Genomic DNA, 26,803 nt, shown 5'->3' on the forward strand with positions numbered 1-26,803 from the left:
GAGAATTCACTGGACGTTCTCGAGGTGTCTCCGCGTATCTAGCCATTAGACTGCTAAGCATCTCTAAGGAAATGCTGTCTACTCTTCAGTCCCCCAAGCTTTTAAACACATATTATACGATTAACTTAAGGATTACCTGAGTTCTCAAAAAAAGTTAGTTAACCTGACTTTCCTAAGAAAATGGAAATTATACATTCACGGGTCTAACAGTTGCCAACACACTGCAGTCAAGTCAGAAGGTGAAACGGGCGGGTGAGCTCGGTGCTTGGGGCACAGCAGACCCATCACTGGATGCTCCCGGCTGGAGTCTGAGTGACCAGATGGAAGTGAGTGACTTAGTAATTCCGCTTCCTGTTCTGTGAAATAGTCACGGTGACGGGGGTTGGTTTTAACAGGAACTACAGAAGGAAGTGTGACACGGGGAGAAAACCAGCACGTTGGACTGGAGTTTGGCAGGCCTGGGTTCAGCCCAGCTCTCGTCGTTTTCCTGGCAGTGAGCAGGGACAAAGTCCTGTCCGGGGTCACTGGCCAGCATCCTCAGGTCAACCCCTGCAGCAGTCACCTGGCCTGGCCCTGGCCGTGAAGAGGGGGTGCCCTGGACACACTCCACAAACAGGCAGTGCAGGTGGGACCCCCCAATAGCAGCGCTGGTGGGGCCGAGGACACACTCGTGAGCAGAGCTGACAGAGGTCAGGCCCTCACTGAGCTTGAAATCCGTGTGGAGAGGAGAGACGACTGCACGGGGCAGCGCGAGCGAACGATGGTCTATTGCAGAACCTCTCTTGCCTGAGGACGCATGCGAGAACAGCGCTTCCTGACAAGGCGAATGCCCTAACGACATCCTACACCTGGGATGAGACGCTGCAGGACTTAGGGTTCCGAAGAGGAATGGCCACGGGGAATTAAACTCCGGATGGAAAAAGTCAGCTCACGCTGGGATGCAGCGGTTTTAAAGGAAACCTATTTCCCTGTCAAAGTGAGAGACTACCTGCACGCTGATGGGAAGAGCTGAGCTGCTTCAGTGCCTTTGCGTATGTCTGCAAACTGAATGTCTCCTTTCTCAGAGTGTCATTCTAATTCCATCTGGAGAGCTCCTCAAGAGAGTGGGTTTAATGATGATTAAGTGCTTGAACCGCTTCTCCAGGGGCCTGATCCTCCCTGGAGAGGGGATGCCCGCGGGCCTACTGTTCCCGCATGGCACACACTTGGCTTTGAAGAACAGCTTTAATAATGAGTCAGTTTAATTTGAAACACCAAATAGACTAATAAGTTACTCCCCACTGTAAAATTTAGATGTGAATCTAAACTTGGCAAGCTCTCAGACTTTGTTTTGTTTTTTTGTTTTTTTTTTGTGCTGAGGAAGATTTGCCCTGGGCTAACATCCACGCTAATCTTCTTCTATTTTTTAGTATGTGGGCCACCAGCACAGCATGGGCACTGACAGAGTGGTGTAGATCCTCACCCGGGAACTGGACCCAGGCTGCTGAAGCAGAGTGAGAAGTGGAACTTAACCACTAGGCCACTGGGGCTGGCCTTCTCAGATCTTGTTTTCCAGTGTGGTATCTTTTTACTTAAGATGATTAAATCAAAAAATCCAGACACGTAGCTAAGTCCTTTGGAGAACTCTGTGAGCCAGCTACCGCCACCAGGAAAAGTAGAGATGAATTTTCCCATCCACAGATGGAAAGCAGGTTCCCCAAATTACTATAATTTCTTGGATTTTCAAAATTTTGAATAGCTCATTGCCTGATCTCCCTCATTTCGGGAAGTGTGGAAGTTCGTCAAGATAAACTACTGGTTGTCTTTATTTTCCATGTTTCCCGGTAGTGAAGCTTCTACCTAGCAGCAGCCTCACTGGTTTCCCAGGAGAAAAAGAAATAGTGACATTTTAAGTGCTCCCTTCTTCAAGTTCATTCCCATGTGAACTGAGGTCAGTGTTCAAAAACACAAAGCTTAATAATTCAAAAGTCAAGAAACAGCTCTGGGGCCTGGAAATCCCACTCCCTACAGGAAGGTAGGAAATTGGGGAGCAAAAGGATGCCCAGTCCCCCAGAGACCAGGCCTCTTCCAGAACCTTCCACTGACACCCCAATGGGCAACACTAGTGAGCCCCATGGTGGGCCGGTGTGGGGCAGGGGCAGCCCCAGAGCCCCAAGTGACAGCTGTGGAGGTGAATTCTGGAAGGACACATGCAGAAGGTGCTGGGAACCCCTGTTCTCCACACTGGCCACTTGGTCTGGGCCTGGAGGGTCTGGGTGGACTGACTTGGACCTCTCTCTCTCCTTGAATTCTCCCTCCTGGGCTCCCCTGATTTTCCTCCTACCTCTCCGCTATCAGTCCCCATCGAGGACTCCTTTTCCTCTGCACAACAACAAATGGCGCCAAAGCTCTTTTTCACAGGCTGCTGCTGCTCTGGGAGATGCTGCAAGAAATCATGGAGTTTAGGGCATCACGGGTTCAAGAGGGAAGCAGTGTAGAGCAGCTGACCACAGGCGACAGACCCTTGGCCAGGTTCGTCCTGCTGAACCAAATGTTGTCTCTACGTACACAGCCTGAAAATATGCCAACTTGTGTCAGTAAATTACAAGTCCACCCAGCATCCTCTTAAAAATGGAAATGCCAAAGGAATGTTTAAGGTGCCACCAGCCACTCCCATGGTGATGTGAATTCATCAAGAAGGGCCAGTCTCTTCCCAGCAATGGTTCTTACAGGCACGTTTTGATTGACAGGCATAGCCAGGCAGCTGGAGAACATAGGGCAGTTTGTGGGGTAGGCGGTCCAGGTGGGGCCAAAAGTAGTGGGGTATTCAGAACCCACTGCCTCCAGCGAGGCTGCAAGTGGGAGAGACCCAAAGAAAGGCATTTACATGGGTCCCCCAAGTCAGATGTTTTTCTGGTATTTAAACGTTTTGCCCACATTGCCCTAATCCTAAAGAATTGGGGAAGAACCGCTCGTGGTCTTCTAAAGTGTTGACCAAGGTAAGTGTCCCTTATCTATTTGTGCTCCTTGTAGCTCCTTCTCCTGGGCTGTGACTGCACCCCACGCTGGGACCTCGCCCACCCAAGGAAGCCTGGGTCCCCGCCCCCCAGCGCCCCTTGCGCGTCCCGTCACTGTACTGGATGCAGAGTCAGAGCTTTCTTGGTCTCTCCAATTAGATGGTGAGCTATTCTGAGGGCAGACGCAGGATCTTATTTTTCTTCGAAAACAATAACAATAAGAAGAACATCAGTAATAGTAATAGCAACAACACACACTTTCTGTGTCTCTTGTTGGAGGAAATTCGGGGCAACACAGCCTGATAGGTGCTGTGCCACACACGCAGGGCTCCCTGGCAGCACCCGGTTTAGTCTGTGCCAGACTGCCAGGTCTGAGCCTCCCAGGTTTGGGAGGTGATGACAGCAGAGGACAGAGGAAGCCACGAGACTAGGATGCACTCGGCAAACGTCCCTCTCAGTGTCCCGAGGCCTCTGGATTCGGACAGGTGCAGAGGCCACCCGAGTCCTCCCGTGCACCGAAGTTGTCTTCCCCACTGCCTTACGCTGCATTTACTGGTCCAACCAGGGGACGGACGTGCAGCCGCTGCCATTCACCCATGTCCCCTCCCCTGTGCCTGCCCTCCCTCCCGCTCTGCCTCCTCTTCCTCCTCAACTCCCAGCTCTCTCCATCCAAGGGCAGTGGGTGAAAACTCGGACCTATAATCATCTCTCCATAAACGATATTGGGAATTTACAGTTTCTCTTTCTGATTTCACCTCTAGAAAGGCTTTATTTGTCAGGCAGCGGATGAGATGCACAAATGGGTCTGTGAACTGAATCGCGAACATCGTGCGGGTTCCTCAGGGTGCTCTGTCTGGGGAGGCGGCGGCCACAGGAACAGGCCCGGCTGTGCAGGCTGCCGTCTGGTCCTGCAGCCCCAGCCACACGTGGCCACTGAGTGCCCGACATGTGGCCAGGGCAGACTGCGATATAAGTTAAAAAACACCCCAGAGTTTGAAAACTTAATGCAAGAAAAAGAATTGTGAAATAGTTCATTGATAATTGTTCTATGCTGACCTGACATTTCGGGTTTATTAAGTTAAAGAAAACATATTATATTAAAATTATTTTCTCCTGTCTTTTTACTCTTTTATTGTGACTACTAGAAACTTCTGCTGGTCAGTGCTGACCTAGAGGCCCCCAGACCTGGCTTCAAAGCCCAGCTTCTCCTTTCATTAGCTCCCGGCCTTGGGCAAGTCACCCACCCAGCTCAGAGCCTCAGTCACCGGTAAAGTGAAGACGATATTTTAAGGGTCAGAAGTGTGGAGAAGGGCTGAACAAACTATCATGAGTGCAGCACGTGGAGGACACAATCCCCAGGCCACCGTGCTGTGCGGACAGAGGGTCCCAGTGAGAGCTCGGGCGTGGAAGGTTCTGGACCACTGGCCTCGCCTCCTAGGAGACAAGCTCCATCACAGGCAGCGAGGGGTGCTGGCTGTGAGGGGGCCTGTGAGGGAGCCTGAAGGCTGGGGACTTCAACAGGACACAGCCCGTCCGAGCTAACAGGAAAGACGCGAGAGCCAGAGAAGAGCCGGCCGCTGGTGTGGAGTCCACGCCTGGCAGTAACAGAGGTGTCTTTCTCAGGGTGAGGGGTCAGCCACTGGGGGCGAATACCATCCTGGGCTGGAGACACTTCTTTCCCGAATCTCTCAGACTTTCCAATCACGGCTAGGGCTTACCAAATAACACAGATGTTATAAACTGCATCGTGTTCCCCTAATATCTGTATATGGAACTCCTGGCCCCCAAGACCTCAGCCTGTGACTGTATTTGGAGACAAGGCCTTCAAAGCGTTAATTAAGGTAAAATAACGTCACGTGGTGGGTCCTACTCCACTGTGACTGTGTCCTTACAGGAAGAGATGAGGACACGGACACACACAGAGGGAAGACTCTGGGAGGACAGGGAGAAGACATGTCTGAAAGCAGAGAGACAGGCCTCGGGAGGAACCCGCCCTGCCGACCCCAGGACGGAGGGAGAGGGCCTGTCTGGGGTTCAGGCCGCCGCCAGCGCTGCTTTGTTACAGCGGCCGAGCTGACTCACACCACATCGACGTGGGTGGCTGGAGAGCCCCCGGGTATCCCTAATGTCACACTGGCTCTGGTTCTGAGAGCCTTCGTGTGTCTAGCACTTACTGAGTCACCAGCTGGGGGCTTAGCTGTCTTCAGAAAACTCAAGAGAGCAAACCCACAGACAGAAGATGGACAACATTCAGAGGAATGCCGAATAAGAGGGAAGCTCGGAGCAGCCTAAGAAGGTGCGCACGCCATCCTGAGCCCCGCTGGCTCCCGGGAACAACGGTCAGGCCCTCCATGCACACTGACAAGGGTGACGAGTTCCCAGCAGGCAGCTGAGCCAAACGTCCTATGCACCTGTGGGCTGTGTCCTCCCTCAGTCTAAGGACCATCTGAGGGGCAGCCTGCCCTCAGCCGGGGGAGGCTATTTCCAGCTCGTGGGGCTGGTTTCCTTCCTGGCACCTCTGTGGTGGTCTGCTGAGGACCGCAGCAGGCTTGGCTCTCCCTGGGGTCTCCAGGGCACCTGGGACCCAGCCCTCCATGGTCTGCCAAACACCACCGTAAAAGTGGATGACTGATAAAGAGCTGGCACGTGAGCGAGCCAGAGCTGTTGGGAAACCAAATTCCATCACAACTCTTAAAAACACACGGATCAAAGGTAAACAGGGATTTCTTCATTCTGAGACCAAGAAGGAGTCACTGAAACTGCTCTTGCCTCAGGAATTTGTCGATTCATCTACGTGAGTGAACTGCGTGCCAGGAGTTCAGGCTCCGTGGTTCCTCTGGTGGATGGAGTCTCTCTCCCTGACATCTGCCCCTGGGTCTTCTGCTCTCTGATGGGGCGACAAGAACAGGGCCCTCGGCCACACCGCTCTCTGCACGTGTCCCACATGACCTGTTGCTAGCAACACAAGATTGGAAAAGGGAGTCCTTTCTTCACCAATCAGAAATTCCAGAGTTAATCCCTTCAGGCACGTCCCTCTCCTTCTTAGATGATGGCCTGCCTTCTTCTGGACGAGAGAGAAACCAGTGAGCAAATTTCAAGGTGCTGAGTCACGGGGAGAAACCTGAGAACTGGAAGCTGTCGGGTCCTGGCAGGAAGCGACCGCGTGCCCTTGTGTCCTTCCCCAGCACTGGACAGGGGCCTGGCCCAGAGCAAGAAGTCACCACAAACGACCAAGCCGTTCTCCCCCCACCACAGGGCTGCAGGCTCCAGGGGGCAGCGGGATGGGAGGGGGGACAGCTGCTGCCGTGAGTGCTGGAGAAGATGCAAGCTGGGGGAAGGAGTGAGCCGGGGGCTCTCTGGGCCAGGACGGGAGCACCTCCTGCAAAGAGGCCAGTGTGGGGGAGGACGGGGAGTGAACAGGTCAACAATCGGCACCTGGGACAGACAAAAGCTTTCCTTCGACTCTCTCACAAGTGAAAAAAAAAAAGCCTCCCAGAATTACATACAGAAACATGCAGAACGGTAAACGACAGGGCAGGAGCTCATGTAACTGTTTCCTACACTGGTTCCAGTTTAAACGCTGGCCCATGCCATGTCACATCATAGGGCACTCCCTCTGAAAGGAGTCAACTAGTTTCTATCAAGTTACAGAAAAAGGAGCTCCTACAGGTAACAACTATCTACAGGAACCGTTGTTTTTAAACTCCCAATTTTTTATTTGTTTTTAAATCATCGGAATGTTAAAAATTAGATTTCAGAGGACGAAAGCGTAAGTATAGGCTGTACTATTGCTAACAACCTTACTTGGGTAGAAAAAAGCAAATTAAAGATATGTTTTGGTGTTTTACAATGTCAAACAACAGGAAAGAAGCTGCAAGCCACAGAGAGGTTTTTGGAAAGTGGAGTTGCAAATCAGTCATTCTAAGACTTAAAATGCCACACGGTGTGAGCAGGGCTGAGCTCTCTCAGAGGAGCTGGTTTCCACTGTCACTTTTAGTTGGGACTGTCTCCTTGGAGCCCAAATCCAGGGTCTTTATAGCAACTGAGTACATTCCTGGTTCAACGTTATTGTTAATCACAACAAGGAGATCATCAGTTACACTGTTGGAGCGTGAGTTACACAAAGTAACGAGTCATTCCCCATTCGGTCATGCTAGCACCGTCTACGAATATATAAAATTGGCGCTCTTTTCAATGGAGAGGAGAGGATTCCAAGTCAATAATAACATTATAAAAATATAAATTCCTTCTAGTTCACCTTGGGCCTGCAATCATCAGGCAAGAAACCAGATAAAACTTTTTGTAACTTTAAGATACAATACGACCAAGAGCAGTATGCAACGACTCAGTATGCAACGACTCATTCGCTCTACACAGATGATTTCACATCAAATTATGGAAAATTACCTACTTGGCTGATACAGAAATTGAGTCCAAGTACAGGTCGGAGACAGACCCCTTGCTGCAGAGTTTGTTATTATCAGATGAAAGCTGTGCCACAGACCACAGCAAGGGGGCCTCGAGGCTGCAGCTGGTTCAACCCAGCAGACATTTCTAAGCCCTCTGTGCAAATGGGGGTGGGACTCCACCTTTAGCATCACGATGTTCTGGTGACCGGTCAGTTGTCTTGAGTTGTCACACACACAATTTTATGTTGAGTTAAAGTGTCAAAGAAATCTAATAACTTCCCTTCCCCTCCACAAATTAGGGTGGATTCCAAGTTTCACACACAACGTCAGGCCTATTTCCTCGTCATCTGAGATGATTCTTGAGTGGTAGAGAAAGGAGTGCACAGAGAGAGGCTATCAGAGACCTTGGAGACTGATGGCCTTGTGAGCATCACCCCTCGTGAGCGGCTCGGGAGGAAGAAGGGTGGGGACCATGATCCCGAGACACCCAGGGACTCCAAGACAGTGCCTAGAATCGTAATCAAGCAGCGGAAGCTGAGCCCTGTGAAACAGGGTGGAAAATGGCCCACGCCACGCTAGAAACACAAAGATTAATTCTGACTGGCAGGGAGGATTCAGATGATGTTTATTTGTGTTTTTCCCATTTGCTCATGTCTCATCCAAACATTCCAGAATGAGGATGCGGATGCAGACACCACTGGAGGGCCAGTCCCAGAGAGAGGGCGGCGGGCCTGGAGTCCAGGCTGAGGAGTACTGGTTTTAGTCTGCATCCTAAGGACTGCCCTAGAAGTTTCTAAGGGTAGGAGGACAATAGCAGAAAACCCTGGCAGCCGCAGCACAGGATGCACGGGAGTGGGAAGACCGAACCCAGGTGGATGGGGGAGCTCTGAAAAGCGCCCGTGTGGGCACCTGGGTCCCAAGCTCCGAGGATGACCGAGGACCCTGGGAGGTTGGAAAACTCCCTGGGTGATTTGAATGTGCAGTGAGGGCTGAGCAGGTCGGAGGGCAGGGGGAAAACTGGGAGAGGCTACGGAGTTCATCTGGACGGGAGGAATCCTCAGGGCTGACCCCAGAGTGCCCGCAGCAGGGGCCGGCTGCAGACTCGGTGGCGCTCTGAGAAAAACCCAAGAATTTTCTGCCCTTTAGCCAAACACCTGGGATTCAGAACAAGTTCTTCCAGCGCGTGACCAGGGACTGCCTCAGCAGGGAGTGAAGGTCAAGGCTGAAGCCAACGGGAGAGAGGCCCACTCTGCAGAGGGAGAGAGCGCGGTGCGGGGAGGGCGGCGGGAAATGAATGCTGCAATTAGGTTCAGGTGCTGACAGAAAATCTGATCGATTTCACCAGTAATAAATTGGTTTAAATTTTCACGATCTTTCAAAGCAGCAGCTAATCATATAGAGTGAAATTTGGGAATACTTCTACTAAAAAAACAGAAAATGTTGAAAAACAAAAGTATTTTTGCATGAGAGCAAAGGAATTTGATCATCTCTTTTCCACGAAAACCTTCCTGGGGCCTCTAGGACAACTCACACGGAACACGGGCAAGGGGCCTCTGCCTCCTCTTCTCTTTTCCTTCTTCGTTCCTCTTTCTCCTCTCTCTGTCGCTTTTTCCTCCCTCCCTCCCTCCTTCTGTTCCTGTCCAGGTCCAGGTCTGCCCACTGCCACGAGATTTCCTGAATAAATTAACAGGGAGGGCCCAGCTTCCCGCAGCTGTCAGGGAAGAGCTGTGGGGACTAAACCTATGCCTTATCCTACTACAGATCAAGAGGATTTGCGTTTAATAACAGACACAAAAAATGCATTTTAAAGATTTTTGAGCCACGCTCACCCTTACCTTATTGCCCTTCTCAGGGCTTAACTCTCGCTTTCCAGCGTGGTTTCCCATGCTGCACCGGTGAGCTCTTCAAAAGCTAAAAGGAAAAGAGCAGCTGTTAGTCTTAAACTAGTACTTTCAGGGTTTTCGACATTGTTTTGCAAGCAAAGCAACAATCCTGTTAGACACGCTATGCCCATTTCCAAGACGAGAAAACTAAAGCTCCCGAACTCTGGAGACACGCTGGAAGCCTGTTAGGGAATGCGGTTGCCTTTGGATCCAAGGAAAAAAGCTAGAGAACAGGAGAGCTGCCAATACCTAAGTCCTGTTCAGTAACAAACACCCTTCAGCCCGTTTCCTTATCTATAAGACGTCAACCCGTCTCAAGAAATCTTGTGGGCTGTTTCCACACAAATACATACAGACAGAGGAAGTCACACCCGACTCAGGCGTAGTGTCATGAGACAAACCGAGACGCAGAAAAGTGCCAACACTCTCCTAAAAATAAAAGGTACTAAGTTGGTGCTCACTGTGTAGGGAATCGTGTGAACACAGAAACAGCAAGATCAGACCAAGGACAGCTTATCAGACAAGTATCCCAAGAATGTGCAGAATTTCTAGGGAAGATAAAGTTGGAGGAAAAAAAACCCATGTGCTCCTCATTTGTATTTTTTCTTTTTTTTCTGAGGAAGATTGGCCCTGCGCTAACATCTGTTGCCAATCTTCCTCTTTTTTTTTCCTCCCCAAAGCCCCAGTACGTAGTTGTATATCCTAGTTGTAGTTCACCCTAGTTCTTCTATGTGGGACACCGCCACAGCATGGCTTGATGAGCAGTGCTAGGTCCACACCCAGGATCCGAACCAGTGAACCCTGGGCCGCTGAAGCGGAGCACGTGAACTTAACCACTCAGCCATGGGGCTGGCCCCCGGTATTTTCTAACTCAAACTTTAGCAGCAAATTCATGATTTTTTTTCTCCAAAAGGCACAAAACCCATTCCAAACGCATTGCTCATCCCACCACATCCTTGTGCCTGCGGTAACCAGGAGCACCACCTATACCGCCACCTCCGACCAGCCACCCGGCTGCACCTGCCCAGGCTTTGCCCACAATTACAAAAGGTGATTTTCCACGATGCATTCTTTTTGAAGAACACGTGCGTGCCAAGCCCCTCCCGAACGAGGAACAGCCTTCCTTGAAAGGCAACAAAATGAATCGTCTTCTAAAAACGGGAATGGCAGATTTCTGAAATATTACATATGGTCAAAGGAAAGGCAAGTTTTGCTACCCAAGAAGCACACTTCGGAAAACAGGGAGTTGCCTACTAACTGAATTTTCCCCCAGTCTCCCCGATTACTATGAAGGACCTGGACGCTCTTTTCCAGAAGGCCCCCAGTCCATGCAGGACGCGCAGACGGTTGACAGGCTTGGGGAGAAAGGAAGCAATGGATCTTTGCAGCGACACCTCTGAGTGTGGGTGTGGGGTGTAGGGTGTATGGTGGGTTGTTACCCGGTAGAGACCGTAAACAGCTAGCCACCTTCATGTTATGTAAATGGAAACTGGGGCAGCGAGAACATTTCCAATGAGAGCCCCACGCACAGAGGGATTTTAAAAAGTGCTGTAGTTCAGATGACTTAGATGGAAGCAGAGATAATGTGCTCTGGTAAATCAAAGACTGGTTCCGGTGGTGATAAAAACACTACTAGCTGTGAAGAGTCACGTGACTTCCTCAGGTTTCATGACACAAGAGCGAAAAAAACCAGTGTTTAAAAATGTATGCTCTTAAAAATTCAGGTCTACTTTTGCAGATAATTTTGGTATCAGGTGGAAGATATCACCTACCTTCCTAATTTATCTAAATTAGACAACAACAAAAAAACATTGATGGGGTAATCTCACTGGGAAAATGGAGGTTTGGAGCACATAAGGTGCTTTACTTGGTAAGAATGGGTACAAAAAGGAAAGAAAGAATTCTTTTTTGTCCTCTCGGGTCTAAACAGTAGTCAGAGATCATGAACGGGTGTGTTCCTGGCGAGAGATGTGGGTCTGGATGCTGGTGTAGAGCTGCTGTCATTCTGAGGTTTGACGTCTCTTTAATTCCCTGCACTGTTGTTTTAATGAAATACTGAGAACTTGCAATACGTGTACAATGCATAGAGCAACAATGCTTCACACAGCTGTGGCTCTATCTCCCTGTTTAACAAGTAAGAATTAGTCCATTTAAAACTAAGCACAGGTAAAAAAAAGTTAACTTCTTTTTGTTAAAGTTGACAACTTGGACTTTTGGGGGTTTTCCATCTTGGCATAAAGAACCTCGTGTTACCATCTATGTTCTCAGCTGGGCAGCATCTCAAACTCAGCAGCCTCTGATCCCTAGTCACCCCCTCTTACTGTCTCCATCTCCTCCTCCCCCTCCTCGGTCCATCTCTCCAGCTGGCAGTAGGCAAATCCCAATGCGATGTTCCCTCCATCCAGAAAACAAATCTCTAAGGATTTAACCTAAATCAGAACAGTGTGGGAACTGTAAATATTTGGGAGTTGCCTGTGGACAAAGGGAGAGCTATTTTTGGACACAGGCCTTTGGAGCACACTGAAATCCACCACAGATGCTTCCACGGCTCCTCGGAGACAGGTGATGCTTCCTCCAAGCCAGGCTGTTCGGATCAAAACCTTTATCATGCTTCAAAGCAAAACTTTACAGTATATTTGGGATGACTGTTTGTGAAATACTTTAATCAATATTTAGAAAACTCAGGACTATGGGACACAGAATACACCGAAGTAACAAAAGTCCAGGACAGACTTTTGAGTTTGTACAAAACTTGCTAGCTTTGACTGGCATCTCATATTGCCAGAATTGATTTTATAGGTGTCAATTAGAGTAGGCAAGTCTAGCCTTAAATGCACACTTTACACACTGGCAGGAGAGAAAGACAGGAAGAGCGAAGTAATACGGACGTGTGACGGTCTTCTCAGATCAGGGCCCTCCATCGCTGGGAAAACGTTTTCTGAGCATCAGCCCTTGAGACGCATCCCGCAGTACCGCGGTGAAGACAATGAGAGATGGATGATGGGCAGCTGGCTGCCGTCAGTTACCTCTGCCCGCCTGCCTTGAGAGACGGGAGGGGGCCCTCCAGAAGGCTGTGTGTCTTTCTAGAACTGTGCCTAAGAACTCCCCACCAGCAGCTGGCCTCCGTAACATGCTGAAGAGAACCATCTGCAGGCGAAAGAGCTCGCCGTCGGGAGGTCACATTCATTTCATCGCATTTCTGCAATTACTCAAACTGAGACAGCAGGAGAAGAATCTGGTGCACATGTGGAATGCCGCATGGAAGCTGGGCTGACTCTGAGCATTTCTGGGTATTGTAAGAGGCTTTTAGTGAAATAACAAAAAAGGGACGTGGGGGCAGGGGCAGTGGAGGGCTAGAGCTGGGAGAGGGGAAGACTTCGGCGGTATCAGGACAGCCACAGACTCCTTAGGCTGAAATTCCATTCTAAATGAGATTTCCAAACGGTCCCTGAATTACTGAAAATTTCCATGATGTTTACATGATTATCAACACTTTGTGTTAGCTACAGAGCCAAAACCAAGCACATCCAGTAAAAGTCAGTAATCCAGATTTACTGGAAAGCAATCCCATCCTTACTGTTGGCTTTCATCTTTAATAAGGTGCTCCTAATGCAGCTGAGACTCCTTACCGTCATGGTGGTGGAGGTCCTGGAGGAACAAGGACATCCACACTGGATGGAGACAAGAGAACGGTGATGCTGACATGCTTGGGGGCATGGAGGTGACAACCCCTACCTGGTACTTTAACCAGATAGTTCTACAGGTAGTTCTAAGTCTTTAAAGTGCAGACAGGGCAGTTGAGACCCAGAGCCCAATCCAGGTTCCTGCTGAGTGACCTAGGGCAAGTTCCTCCACCTCTCTGAGCCTCAGTTTCCTATAAAGTGGAAGTAAGGGAAACTCCCTCACTGTGCTGCTGAGAATGAAACAAACCGTAGGGGCTGGTTAAGGTTGGGTTGGGTTTAGGGTTGGGTTAGGGTTAGGGTGAAGGTGAGCTCTAGGGCTGGCTGGTTTCTACCTTTTGCTTCCCTCGCACCAGATGCATGTTTCCGGGGTGGGTGGGGAGCAGCTGAGGAAACAGCATCCAGCTACCCACGATCGCATGCAAATTGCAGAGACCTTTATGTGGGTTCTCAGATATGTGGACACCCACTCTCGAACTGCCAAGGTGAAGGGAAGGCAAAGCAGTGAAACTCCCAGGGGCCCTTGAGAAGCCCAGAAGCGACACGGCACAAAGAGCCGTGGCAAGGGAGCCTGCCTGTCACAGACGACCCAGCCCAGGAAGGACGTGGCTTCTGCTGGCTCAAGACTGCACTTGGTGGGGCAGTGGAAAAGAGAAAGAGAAGAGGATACTCGAGAGAGGCGTTCCCCAAACCTCAGAGAGGCCCCCGACACTAGAACGCTCAAGTGGCTATTTCTGAAGTTCCTCTGAGTGTTTTTACAGGCAAGGAGATTATTATGAAACCTTTTGTTTCGGTAAATTTATCGTGAGGTGGAGAAGGCCTCAATCCGAGTCTTCCTGGATAGGTGGTTTGTTGGATGAGGTTCCCCGAATCGTCTGCTGTGCCCCCCAACCTCCCAAACGTGAGGAGATGAACAGGCGCGTCAGGTGCAGCGATGCGGGATGGAATTCCTCATGGCGTGGAGTCAATCGTCCGTCACCCGCACCTCAGTGTGCGTTCGGGCTCGTTGGTGATCACCTCCTCTGGCTGTATTTATGCCCGTGTCACAGGAAATGGACCGCGGCCGTACTATTTTTATAGACTTCCAGTCTCAGGCTTTGGTTTCATAAGATGCTGTTGACTGTACAATAGGTATTTTTTTCTTTTGGAGTCCATGTTCATGGAAGCACTCCTAAAATTAATGTTTCTGTGGAGATCCAGGATTCATTCCTCAGAGATTTGCTTTATCCTCACATTTCTACATGCCTTCTAAGTTACACAGTTACAGGAATAACCCTGTAAGCTTTATTCCCATTTTACAGTTGTGAGAGTAGAGTTTGGAAGACGGAATCTAGCTACGAGTGTGTGAGTGCCTCTAGGGATATTTTAGTTAAAACTAGGGATTAGCTGGACATTCTTTACATGAGGAATATGTCTTATACGCAAAAAGTGTCACAGTAGGTCTAGACTAGCATAGATTTCAAAGTTACTAATCAACACAATAAAGAGAAGTAAGACCTTACTCCGACAAGTAGCCTTGAGAAACTGTATGAATTACAAGAACCTGTTTTTATAAACACCTGTATGCGGATAACCAAGTTTTATAATGAAAACAGCACAGATTTTCTATATTCCCTGCTTAAGATCTTGCAATAGCAGCTGCTGAAAAGTGCATGTGAGGAATTATTTGGATTTTAATTCCATGTCTGCCAATAATTATTTACGGCAGAGCTCAGCAAATTTCATTTCTTGTAGCTTCCTATTTCTCATCCTCGAAAATGGAGACCATCATACCTGCAGTCGGTGACATGGAGGATGGAGGAAGGTAACAGACTGGAAAGCCTCAGGCCCTGACGACATATCAATAACATAATTGCCTTCTGGTCCCTTCCTTAGAGAATGGCTTGTATGTTCCATAAGGTGCCGAATGCAGTATGAGACAAAGAGGAAGTTAATTGTGACTCCAAAGGGCTAGCCTTCCACATTTATCTTAACTGTAAAAGTTCAACTTTCTTGTATTAAAAAATTTTCAATAAGTATATTGCTTCATACTCACTAGAGAGCCAGAGGGTGATGTGTCTGTCCATTGGTCTCCCGCACAATTATTTATGTATAATATTTCAGGGTAATTTTTTTCTCTGTTCTACATGCATTTGTGTAAGTGCGAATATTGACAGTAAAAACTCCAGTGGGGTGTCACTTGTGGGGAGGGGCTGAGAAGAAGGACACAGGGGCTGAGGTCTCCCCTGGGCCACAGAGGTGGCACAAGTGGGAAGCCACACGAGTGCTCAGCCCACACCGTCACGAGTTCCCAGGCAGGACAGACAGAAGGTCAGGTGCCTGGGGAGGAGGTGAGGGCCTGAGTCACAGCCACCTGGGCAGCGCTATGCAGGTGTGGCGGCCGGCCCGCAGTATCACCTGGAGCTCTTTAGGAATCCACATTCCAGGGCCCCACCCTGGTCCTGCTGAATAGGAATCTGCGTTGGGACCCCGGACTCTGACTTCACAGCTGTGAGGGGGATTTGAGTTTGAGAACCCCGGGCCTTGAAAAGACCCCTACTCTTCCTGACTCACAGAGAGCCTAGTAGAGAGTACAGGATGGTGAGATGGATCAGCCAGAAACTCCACACTGAGACGCCCTTGGGGGATGGCACAGGGTGAAAAGACACAAGCAGACTTAGGAATCGTTGGCCTGGACGCCGCATTCCCTTCGTCTGCAAAACAGATAAACCAATACTCCACCCCAGAGTATGCTTTCTTGGGTCTACTTCTAATTATGAATTAGTAAGCCAGAAAAACATACACGTGCTGCTCCTAAAATTGCACATTTTGAAATTTCTCAAAGCAATCTTCTCTAACACCTTACTCTAAATGAACCTCTAGGTTACATGATCTCCTGGGATCCCCTTCTTGCCTTCAAAAGACTTGAAGCTGTTGGAAGTTGTGTGTAACTGGCAAAAGTGCGCGTCCTGGCTAGCCTGCAAGTTCCACGGAGGCCAGGAAGAGTCACCCTCTGGTCCTCCACAGGAAGGTTTGCTGACCTCCGAGACAGACAACAGCACCCTTTTAAAAGTGCCCAACAAATAAGATTATGAACTTCCATTTTGCTTTGTTATAAGAACAGAGGTTTCCCACTCTTCGTGGCAGAGGCATCCTCCCCAACATCCACTTCCCCTTCTTCTGGGGAGAGGCCCCTGCACAGTGGCTGGCAGCGTGGCCGCCCGGCCAGGGACCACGTTTCCCAGGCTTCCTTCAGCCCATGTGGCCATGTGACGACATCTGCAATGGGCCTTCCTCCAGAGACAAGTGTTATGAAACAATCGTTCAATGACCCACTTCACTATGACCGAGGGGCACTCAAAAGAAACTCAAGATGAGACTTCTTTTCTGTGTCTGGAACTATAACACAGAGACCCAAACAGGCACATGATAATCCGTTATAAAATGTATAAATTACAATTAATAGTTTAAAATCTACCCACTGGAATCCCCTTACAGTCCTTCCCAGCAAAGAGGATTACTAACATATGCTTATGGTAACAGAATTTTAAAATCCCACCAAGGGGGTAACTTCTACTTTCTCTGCTCTTTAAAATCTCTAAAGTGATGTTTTCAACACTCCTTGTACTTCTGCCATTAACCATTAATGGAGCCTTTGCTTTTTACTAGACTTTAAAGGTAAATGGATGTCACTGTTACTACCACTGTTACAACTGCTCCCTAACCTCTTTGCTGGGTCCCAGCGGCTCTCAGCATCTTGTTCCTAGAGGCCAGCAGTGCCGGCACCCAGGAAGCACCCAGCAAACACAGGCCGAAAGGGTGGATGTGGGGGTCCTTGGGGTGAAACACATCCATCACCCAGAATTGGCTGAGGAGCCACCCAGTGCTTAGGGGCCTGTTTTTGTATTTTGGAGGTGGCCTCACTGCACACTCTGGAAGAGCGAAAAGTGAGGGACAGATGATTGTGGATTTGCACACACCAGAAGAGGCTTCTCTGACCTCTGAATTGTGTACCGAATATTGAGGGAGAAACTATAGGATTTAGATTGATGGGAGAGTGTAGACAGGGTGCCCCAGGAATGGGAGAACCTGAATAAGGGTAATAAAAGAGGAAACAGTGGAAATTCCAAAGGGGCATCCTCATTTCCTTTTTGGGAAAGCTAAATACACAACAGAATGAACCCTCCGGAGAGCTGTGGGCTGACCGCCCGGGAGAGGCCTCCTCTCCAGACCCAGGGCTGACGCGCCTGGGCCCACAGAGCCAACCCACTGGGCCTGGGACTCGGCAGCTGGTGCTTCCTCAGAGGCCCCCTTCCGCAGTGGCTGTGGTCTGCCAAGAGCTGTGGAGCCTGCGTCCTCCCTGAGAGATACAATAGATGCCACCGCCCTAAAAGTTGGGCGACAGCGCGAAGCTGGAGGGCAGACAACATGACTGCTTTTCTGACCTTGAGAAGAAGCGAGCCTAGAGAGCAAATTTAAAAGACCAAGGAACTCATGCATCAAATAAAACAAAAATATCTGAAAGAACAGAATGAAACTAAAGGACAGGCCTCATCCTTCAATCTCCTTGTTCTGCTGCTCTCCCTCCCCCATCTTTTCCTCGGTACCAGGACCCAAGCACGGCACCTGCTTTCTGTGCACAACCATTCTACTTCTTATGTCAAAAGGATTCTTGTAACACCCTGTGTTCAGAACACAGTAAACAGCTACCAACACCACCAAAACCACCACCACACACGCACACACACACACGTGCACACACACACACACACCTGCGCACAAGACCAGAAGAAATAGGCCATTTTACAGACTGGAACAAGGGGCAGGAAGCTAAGAAGCCACATTCAGTTTCACAAAGGCCTGTGACAGCTGACCTCTGAGCCCCACGAGCTTCCCCAGGCTCCTCCTTCCATCACAATGTGTCACGCGGACCACCCATGGGGACGTCTGAACTGTGTCAAATCACAAATCAGGTGTTTGAGGACACCACAGACTAAACAAGAAGAAAAAGTCTGCTTTCTTGCCTCACCCAATGAACCTCACAACCGCACTAAAATTCACCGGAAACAGACAAGGTCCAGTGTGAGTCTTTGAGATGAAAGGACTAAAGGCTTCACGGCTGGGAGAGACTGAGTGTTTTCAGGATTTGGAGCTCTCTCTCAAGAACAGAGGTAGAATGGAGGGCTTTTCTAAGTTAAGAAGCTTGCTCGTTAGGAGGAAAACAGCATCAGTGGGGTCACGTCCTATCTGACCTTGTGCAAGTTACTTCAACTCAGCCTTGGTCCCCCACTGATAAAGTGGAGCAACCACGCCTGCCCCATCTCCTTGATCAGCTGGTTGTGAGACCCAGATTGCACAACTGTGAAAATGTGTAAGAAATGCAAAAAAGCATGACATCTCTTTCCGATCTGTCCATGATGCCCAGATGGCGTTGGGTGAAGGAGCCCAAAGAGACTCGTGAGTCCACATCTTTGAAATAACGCCACTGACAAAAACCTTTAGATTCAGATTCTTGAACATCCTCAGAAGCTTTAACGCCAGCTCTGTGCTCGGCACCTTCAGTCAGCAGGGTGCCCGGCCTCGCATCACCCAGGGGTGTTTTCCGGGTGGGAATTTGTGACCCTGAAGACTCAGGTGTGTGGCTGTGCTGGGCCATCCCGGGCTCCGGGCGTGCAATGGGGCTCCACGTTTACCACCGGTGAGGGGAGCCTGCTTCTCAGATTATCAACAAATTAGGGCTAAAATAAGTCAGTGTAGGCTTGGAGGGCAGACAACGATGTCATTTGGAGACGCCTCTCGCTGCCTCAGACACGTGCTGCTGGGTCTGCAGAACGGACAGCCCCTGCCCCACCTGGGGAAGCTCAGCGGGGAGCTCAGGAGCAAGTCTGTGGAACCAGACCCCGCTCCGCCTCACCGGGACCTGGCACTGCCCCCCGTCAGCTCCCCAAGGTCAGGGCAGAAATCCGGGGCCCGACGTGGGCAGTCAGTTAACTGGCTGCTGGTTAACAACGTGGACAGCTGGAGAGCCGGCACTGACTGGAGGGCCCCTGGAAGTGGGGGATTTCCTTTAGGACATGTGAGAACAGGGAACCGGGGGAAGGAAGAGCACTCCACAGCCCATTCTCATGCTGGACCTTCCGGAAGGTACCCGGATCCAACAGGGAGGAGAGAGAGCAGCTATTCCACGGCAGGAAAGCCGGCAGCCTGTGCGGGAACGACGAAGTCCGAGAGTTCAAGCCATTTTAACTTTAGGCGCTTCACGAAGCAGCATAGCAGAGCTGTGAATTAAGTGTCACGGACGGTGGGGGGCGGGTGAACACACCGTCCTAAGGAGGAGGCCACGTGGGCGGGGGAGGTTGCTGTGGCTCATGCGGAATTTCTGACGCCACTGCGCTGGGCCTCAGCACAATCCAGCGCTCCTCCTGCACCGTCTCCTCTTCAGACAGACGGCACACTTCACCTCGCCTGAGGGAACGCCTCGGTGGGCCAGACCCCTCCACTTCCTCTCCCGGAGGATGTTCCATGAGAGGCAGCCACACAGGAAACGCCTGACCTTCCCGGGGGACCCTGACGCCACCACAGACACCCACACGCTGCCTCCCCCGGGCAGGGCACGCAAGTGTTGTGTCTCCTGGAAGTTCAAGTTGGGGGCAGTAACAGTCAAATGACAGCACACAGTTTTGTCACTCAGAAGGTCCCTTTTTAGTTCTTTCTTTCACTGTCCTAGAAGCGGCTAAAAGACACAACATCATAAGGGTGACAGTTTTAAAACACTTTACTCTCTGCCTTTCACCAACACGGACTGTGTGAGTTCCTTACTGCCTGCTTACTCTTCGTCCAAACAAACACGCCCTCTCTCTTCACTGCATTTAGTGTCTAATGCGGGAGATCAACCAGAACAAACCTTTCAAATAAAATTAAATAACTCAGTGGTGGTGGAGGGGGGCACATAACCCCAGCCACCGAGGTCCAGGAACCCTTCCCGGGATGTTGTGGGTTGTACTGTGTCTCCCCTGAAAGCTACGTTCAAGTCCTAACTGTAGGCACCTGTAAACGTATTTCCTCATTAGGAAATAGGATCTTTGCAGATGTCATCAAGGGAAGATGAGGAGCCGCTGGCTTAGGATGCGCCCTGATCCAGGGAGTGGTGTCCTCATCAGAGAAAGGAGAGAGAGGTGGATTTACACAGAGACGCACAGAGAGCAGCAGGGGAAGAAGCGTTATGTGACGATGGAGGCAGAGACTGCACTGCTGTGTCTACGAGTAAAGGGAGGCCAAGGATTGCCAGCAGCCACCAGAAGCTGGCAGAGACAAGGACAGACCTTTCTGCCGAGCCTTCAGAGGGAGCAGGGCCCTGCCGATAGCTTGATTTTGGACTTCTGGTCTCCAGAACTGTGAGTGAATACATTTCTGTGGCTTTAAGCCAGCCAGTCTGTGGCCCTTTGTTACAGTAGCCACAGGACACTAATTCACAGGGAAGGTAGCAAATAGATGGAGACACACAGGATGAGTGGAAGGTGCAGATAGAGACACCAGGGAGGGAGCTCTTAGAAGGAGAAAGAGTGCTCCAGGCTGAGGGCACGGCTTGTGCAAAGGCCCTGAGGTACCAGAGACAATGAGTGCAGTTTGAGCATGATGTAGAATTGACTGAATACTCTGAATCTGCTCAAGACCAGGATCCTCCTGGTGGCACCAACAGAGGGTCAGGTAGGAGACGAACGCTGTTCCTTCATTTTTGGATAGCTATTCAGTTCCACTGTGATGAGCAAGCTCTCCAGAGGGCTGAGTTTGCCTAGACTAAGAAAGCTTGTGCTATGGTCTGAATGTTTGTATCCTCTAAAAATTCCTATGTTGAAGTCATAACCCCTAAGGTGATGGTGTTAGGAGTGGGGCCTTTGGCAGGTGATTAGGTCATGAGAGTAGAGCCTTCATGGATGGAATTAGTGCCCTTATAAAAAAGACCCAAACGGGGGGCTGGGCCTGGTGGCTGAGCGCTTAAGGTCATGTGTGCTACTTCAGCAGCCTGAGAATCATGGGTTTGGATCCTGGGCATGAACCTAAACACTGTTCATCAGGCCACACTGTGGAGGCATCCCATATACAAAATATAAGAAGATTGCCACAGATGTTAGCTTAGGGTCAATCTTCTTCACCAAAAAAAAAAAAAAAAAAAAGATTCCTCCCTTGCCAATTCTACCATGTGAAGACATCATCTGCAAACCAGGAAGAGGGCCCTCACAGACACAGAATCTTCCAGACTCCCAGCCTCCAGAGCTGTGAGAGACAAACGCCTGTTGCCTAAGCCCCTGAGTCTATGGTCTTCTGTTGTAGCAGCGCAAACGGACTTAGCCTATAACTCTCCCAGAAGGACAAAGTCAAAGCTCGCCTCAGAAGCCCACGTCCATCCTAGAACAAGGTTCTCCAAGGAAGGAATTGGGACCCAGCCTCTCCACAATCTCCAGGGCCCAGCACTGGGCTAGTGTTCTGACGGCACTTAGAAACAGAAAAAGTTCCCAAACGCCATCTCGACCCATCACGTAAGACGTGTCTGAGAAGAAGGCGCTTCTCGATGTTCGGGGATGGGAACTTCTGCTTTGGGGTATCAGATAATATCTGTAAGCTAGTTATCCCCATTCTTTGTTTCATCCAGGCTTGTCAGATTTAAATAGATGCACAGCACCGAAGAACACTGCCTTAAAGTTACCAAAAATTATTTTAAAAGAATATTATAGAATTACCGACAAATGGAGTTTGTTGGAAATACGATTGTGGTCCCTTGAGTTTGTGGCTCACGGCATCACCTGACTTTGTAGATAAGGCTCTTATCAGAATAGGGCATCAAATTACTCTCTGGCGTCCCCAGCTTGTGGTGTCATCACCCTCTCAACTACAACAAAGCATTTTCTTGAAGGAGAAAAGCAGCACGTCAAACAGTGCTTCATTCATGCTTAAGTGAGACGAACTTTAAGAATCTCTTGTTTATACATTCACTTTAGGTAAGCTGTTTAGCTTTTTGTAGCTATTACGGGGAGAGACGAAATTCTCCGTCTAAACACAGAAGGTCCCGTGAACTGGTCCTGCTCCACAGCAGCACCCGGCGAGCCCGGCCCGCAGGCATGTCGAGACTGGCCTTTCTGACTCTCACAGGGCACACACTCCCCTCCGCGGGCAGCCGGGAAGTCTGGAGACCTCGCAGTCCTGGGGGTCTGACTGAATTACAGCGAATGAATGACAGAGGAGCCCAGGGGGTGCCCCACTCCAGGTGGTGCTCTCCTCCTGGCTCTGACGGGTGTGGCTCTTGCTCCTCCTTATCTGCAAACCCAGATGGTGAATCCTACTTCCCGGAGGTGCTGTGGAAATAACTGACTAATAATTTCACAGGCACCTGGGGATACAAGCATTAGTCAGAGGAATAAAAAACCCAGCAGGAGCTCTGCCTTCTGTGACCTGCCCCCGGGCCCCCTCTCCAATGGCATCTCCCTCCTTAGCTACGGCTGGGTGTCACGCGAGTGTCATTATTACAGGCCTGTGTGCCATACGACCCAGGACACTGACCTTGGTAATGCCCAAACGTGAACACTTTGGGCATTACTCATGGCCAGAGCCAGTGATCAAAGGACATAACAATATTTGTTTAACTGGGTGTATGATAATCCACCTCCAGAACAACTCATAAATTCCTTGACATGAGGCATGATGGCTCCTGACAGCTGTGTGTAGGGAAGAAATGTGTCAGCTCAGGCCATAGGTTTACACGTGGCCTGGGGCCAAAACAGCTATAGTCTGGTCTTGACTAAGATAACCCCAGTCTTTCTGAAAACACAGAGGACATCTGAATACTAGAATTGATGATCTACAATTTCCAGATTCTAATCACCAACCCCAAAGTGGTCCCCCAGGAGAGAGCTGATTTCCTGATTGGCACCTCATCCTCACATGGGCATGCAACATTTTATTGGATGAATTCCTTTCAGAGCTTCCCAGAACCTTCCAGATTCCAATCAAGGAAGAGAATGCTACGGGTGGTCGTTAACTGCACCATGGTCCCCCAGAAGACTTGGATCAGAACCCATCGACTGAGTGCCAAATTTTCACACGAGGGTGCAACATTTCACTGGGTGAGTGTTTACTTCTTGGGGCACAATAGAAAGATAAAGGATGCTGTCAAATGACAATTATGTTTAAAGAAAAGGGAGGAGACGGGTCCCAAGAGAGTATGATGCAGTGAAAAGGATCTCGGCTTTGGAGGCAAGAAACCTTTGATGGCAGCCACCATGACAGGTTTACCACGTGCGAGGTGCTAGGTGAGCACTTCAGAAGTCCATCTTCCTCATCCCCTCCACACTAGGTTGAGGCTGGTGCTATTATTATGGTCCCCATTTTACAGATGTTGAAACTCACGAGGTTCAGAAAGACTGGGTCACACAGCTTGGCACAGCAGTTGCTGGCAGGGCCCCGCGGAGCCTCGGTTTGGCCTGATCTGAGCTGTATCCACAGCCACATCACAGTCTGCAGTCTCCAGAGTTCTAGTTCAAGCTGGGCTGTGAACTGGTAGATGACTTGGGCAAGCCATTTAATTTCCTCCCAAAGAGGATTTCTCAGTGCATTGTCCTGGATTTAAGGAAAGCACTCCGTGGGAATGTTAGAAGGCATCTTCTCCTCCATTTCACACCTTTTAATGTTTGTTCCTATGACTCAAAATACAATGAGGACAACTTTGACAAAGCCCTCTACCTTTTTCCTTCGGTGTGAAAACTATCACAGGCGACGGTAAATAACGAAGCGTTATAGGAATACATCAGGAAATCAAGTCTCTTTTAAATCTCTGTTATTGGAAAAATGGCATTTAAGTGAATAATTAAATGACAAATATCTGGAGTGTATAACATATACTATAAACGTAAGACTGCCAACCAGGCTGCACTTTGAAATTGAACTTTTCCAGTGGTTTCTGCACACCATTTAGTTTCTAACTGGCATTTTTAAGGCCTAAAAAGATCAATATCCTTTCAGAAGGCAATGATTTATTACCACTAGGTTGAGGCCTTATAATTTTATTGCTCCAACAAAATCAAGATTATCCAGGAATCTCTTTCATAGGAAATAAAGAATATGGTTTGCAAAGTACAAACACCTCAGCAGAGTATATTCACAGTGATGTGCTCTACCTGATAAATTGTGACCATGCCGAAGTTATAGTAAAGTGACTTAATCACTTACACTCTCCCTAAATTAAAATGTTTCTTATCTGACCCAATCACAGACTTCAAATGATGGTAACATCTAACGACAGGGCAGAACCTACTGGAAAGAGCAAACGAGTGTGAGGAAAAGCGAGAAAACGGGTTTGGGGCAGAAATTCTTGTCCCATTAGCTCTAAGCAGCTGGGTGGCCTCAGATGGCTCACCCGGTCTCTCTGCGCCCCATCTGCTGGCCTCCTGGGGAGCGGGGGGCTACACTGGGGGGCTCGGGTCCTGCAGTCGGTAACAGCACTCTGACTCACAGCGATGGGCGTGGACTTCCCATGCCTGCTCTGCAACCCCCAGGATCTTTACCCGTCAAGCGTTTCCTGACAAGGTTTAGGCAAAGCCGCCCATATCGTGTCAGACTGCTGACGGCCGGATTCCTGAAGCCGGAGTCTGAGTCCAAGACAAGATGTGATGAAACTCACTATTTGAGTGTCTACCAGGTGCTCAGCGCCAGAGCAAGCAGCGAAGGAGCAGAGCAGAGGAGCTGGGTTCTACCGCGCACACATGCACACACACGTATGCACACACAGTGCACACAAGCACACACATGCTCATGCACGCTGCATTCCTCCTCTTTGTTCTCAGGGTGCTGGAAGAACAGCTAAATATACATTATCCTGCCTGTCGCTTTGAGGAGAGAATCCTCCTGCCTCATCTAACGTGTTTTTGCTTCAAATCCTTTTTAGGGTTAGGCAGGGTATACACAGGAAAGCAAAACACAACACACTGTCAGCGCCGGCTCCCCAGAGGCCTGCCCTCAGGGCAGCAGATGTAACGGGCCATCCAATGAAGGCAGGCCTTTGTCTGGTCCCCTGCTGTGTCTGCAGCACCTACGACAGTGACGTACATTGCAGGCACTCAACAAACACCTGTTAAGTGAATGAGAGAACGCAGAACTGAAACACTGAGCTATTCCCTCTACCCCAAACCACACGTGTGCCCACATGTACACACATGTACACACAAAGAGCACGAGACCCAACCTTGGATTGCGGCATCACACCTGACCAGAGCAACGTGTGAACCGGGGGACGGTTGGAGGGGCCGACGTGGCCGCGAGGACCAGCACAGCTGAGGAGCAGCTGAGGTGCCCCCAGCCTCGCACACCAAGGGAGCTAGGAGGGCTGGGGCCTACCTAGGGGCAGGGTCCCCCGAAAACGGAAGCCCTTGTTCAAAAGGCATACAGGACACTGCAAAAAGGAAGTGGGGGTGGGCACCCCTGCCGTTCACGGGCGCTCCTGAGGAAATGATGGCCGGCGTGTGCTGCCCCTGCCCTGCAGACAGACCTGCCTGCCCCCAGCTCAAGGCGGACACCAGCAAGGCACGGCCACCAGGAGCTCAGGAGGAGTGGGCACTTCGAGTGGCTGGAGGCCTGCACACGAGGCAGGAACATGCAGCCAGGACCAAGGGCGCCCATGATCAAGGGCAAATGCAGACCCTCAGTGGGGCGGGACGGCATCCAACGTAGAGACGAGACGAGACAGGGACTCTATCCGTCAGGAAGCAAGGCGGACTTGTGGTCCAGTAAGCGGGCGTCTGTGCTCAGCACATGAATTACTCATCACAATACGGAGGAACCAGCACTGATAGACTTTCAGCGAGGGTTCTTCTGCGAATCAATTATCTTTTCCAAAGCTCTCATTTAGAGATCATAGTCCACGTAAGCTTCATCCAAATGTTAAAACAGAAACATCTGAAACCAGGTCAGTATACAGCATCTGGTGCAGCCACTGGCCTCTGGGCAGAGGGCAGCCCGTTACCTGGTCACAGCCTGGTCACCTGTGCAGACAGGTGACACGCGGGGCCTTAACAGTTGGGCCTAAGGCTGGAGCTCTGACGGGACCTCAGCTGGGGTTTGTCTCCCTTCTTTCGTGAAGACCCAGAGGTTTAAGCCGCTCTGAGGAACGAGCGAACACTGCCCTCTCCCTCTCTGCCCACTGTCATCTCTGCCTTCCCTGGGTCTCCATGATACACGACCAAAACCTCTGTAATTAGTCACGAAACCCACCACTCAGCTCTGTGCAGAAAACTCCAGAACAGTGATGATGAGGATTAATCTAAGAAAAGGGAGGGGACGGCACTGGGACGTGGAAGACCAGAACTATCACCCTTCAGGGCCGCCTCTGACCACAGGTATCACGGTAACGGAGTATAATTCAGCAGAAAGAGGTCGGGAATAAACTTGGTGGGCTGAGTCCACGGTACATTTTTCAAATTCGTCTTTGACACATGTCAGGAAAGCTAATGAATTTGCACCACAGAGGTTTAGACTCAGAGAGATGACCATATCACATCAGCCCTCACAAAACACTGCCTGGGACCATTCCCATCGTCATGAGCAAATGTGTTTTGTTTTAAATGATGTGAAATTTTGTCCAGGTTTCCATCTACCCTCACATTAAACTTTACTTTACGTTCCTACAGCGCACTTATTTTGGTATTGCTATGCACATGCATATTTATATCCACAGCCCACCGTGGCTTTCACTGCGACATTTCTCTGCATTCTCGGCAAGGTGGTTTGCCAGGTTTATGTACTTCTACATCCTACCTCCCCTCATATAATTTCAAGCCATCAGTCTGAAATGAATACGGTTAGATTTTAAT

General features: G+C 49.8%; 1 protein-coding gene across 10 annotated transcripts in view; it reads right to left on the reverse strand.

Moving 5' to 3' along the window:
* MBP (myelin basic protein) overlaps positions 1–26,803 on the reverse strand; it is a 141,056-nt gene that overhangs the window by 100,298 nt on the left and 13,955 nt on the right. For 6 of the 10 annotated variants that reach the window (NM_001434699.1, XM_070275080.1, XM_070275076.1 and 3 more), the window contains 1 exon segment: positions 9,241–9,316. In NM_001434699.1, coding sequence (NP_001421628.1) covers positions 9,241–9,291 — 51 coding nt within the window. In that variant the 5' untranslated portion in view covers positions 9,292–9,316. 10 annotated transcript variants of the gene reach the window in all.

This window comes from Equus caballus, chromosome 8 (assembly GCF_041296265.1).
Source record: "Equus caballus isolate H_3958 breed thoroughbred chromosome 8, TB-T2T, whole genome shotgun sequence".
Taxonomy (NCBI): Eukaryota; Metazoa; Chordata; class Mammalia; order Perissodactyla; family Equidae; genus Equus; species Equus caballus.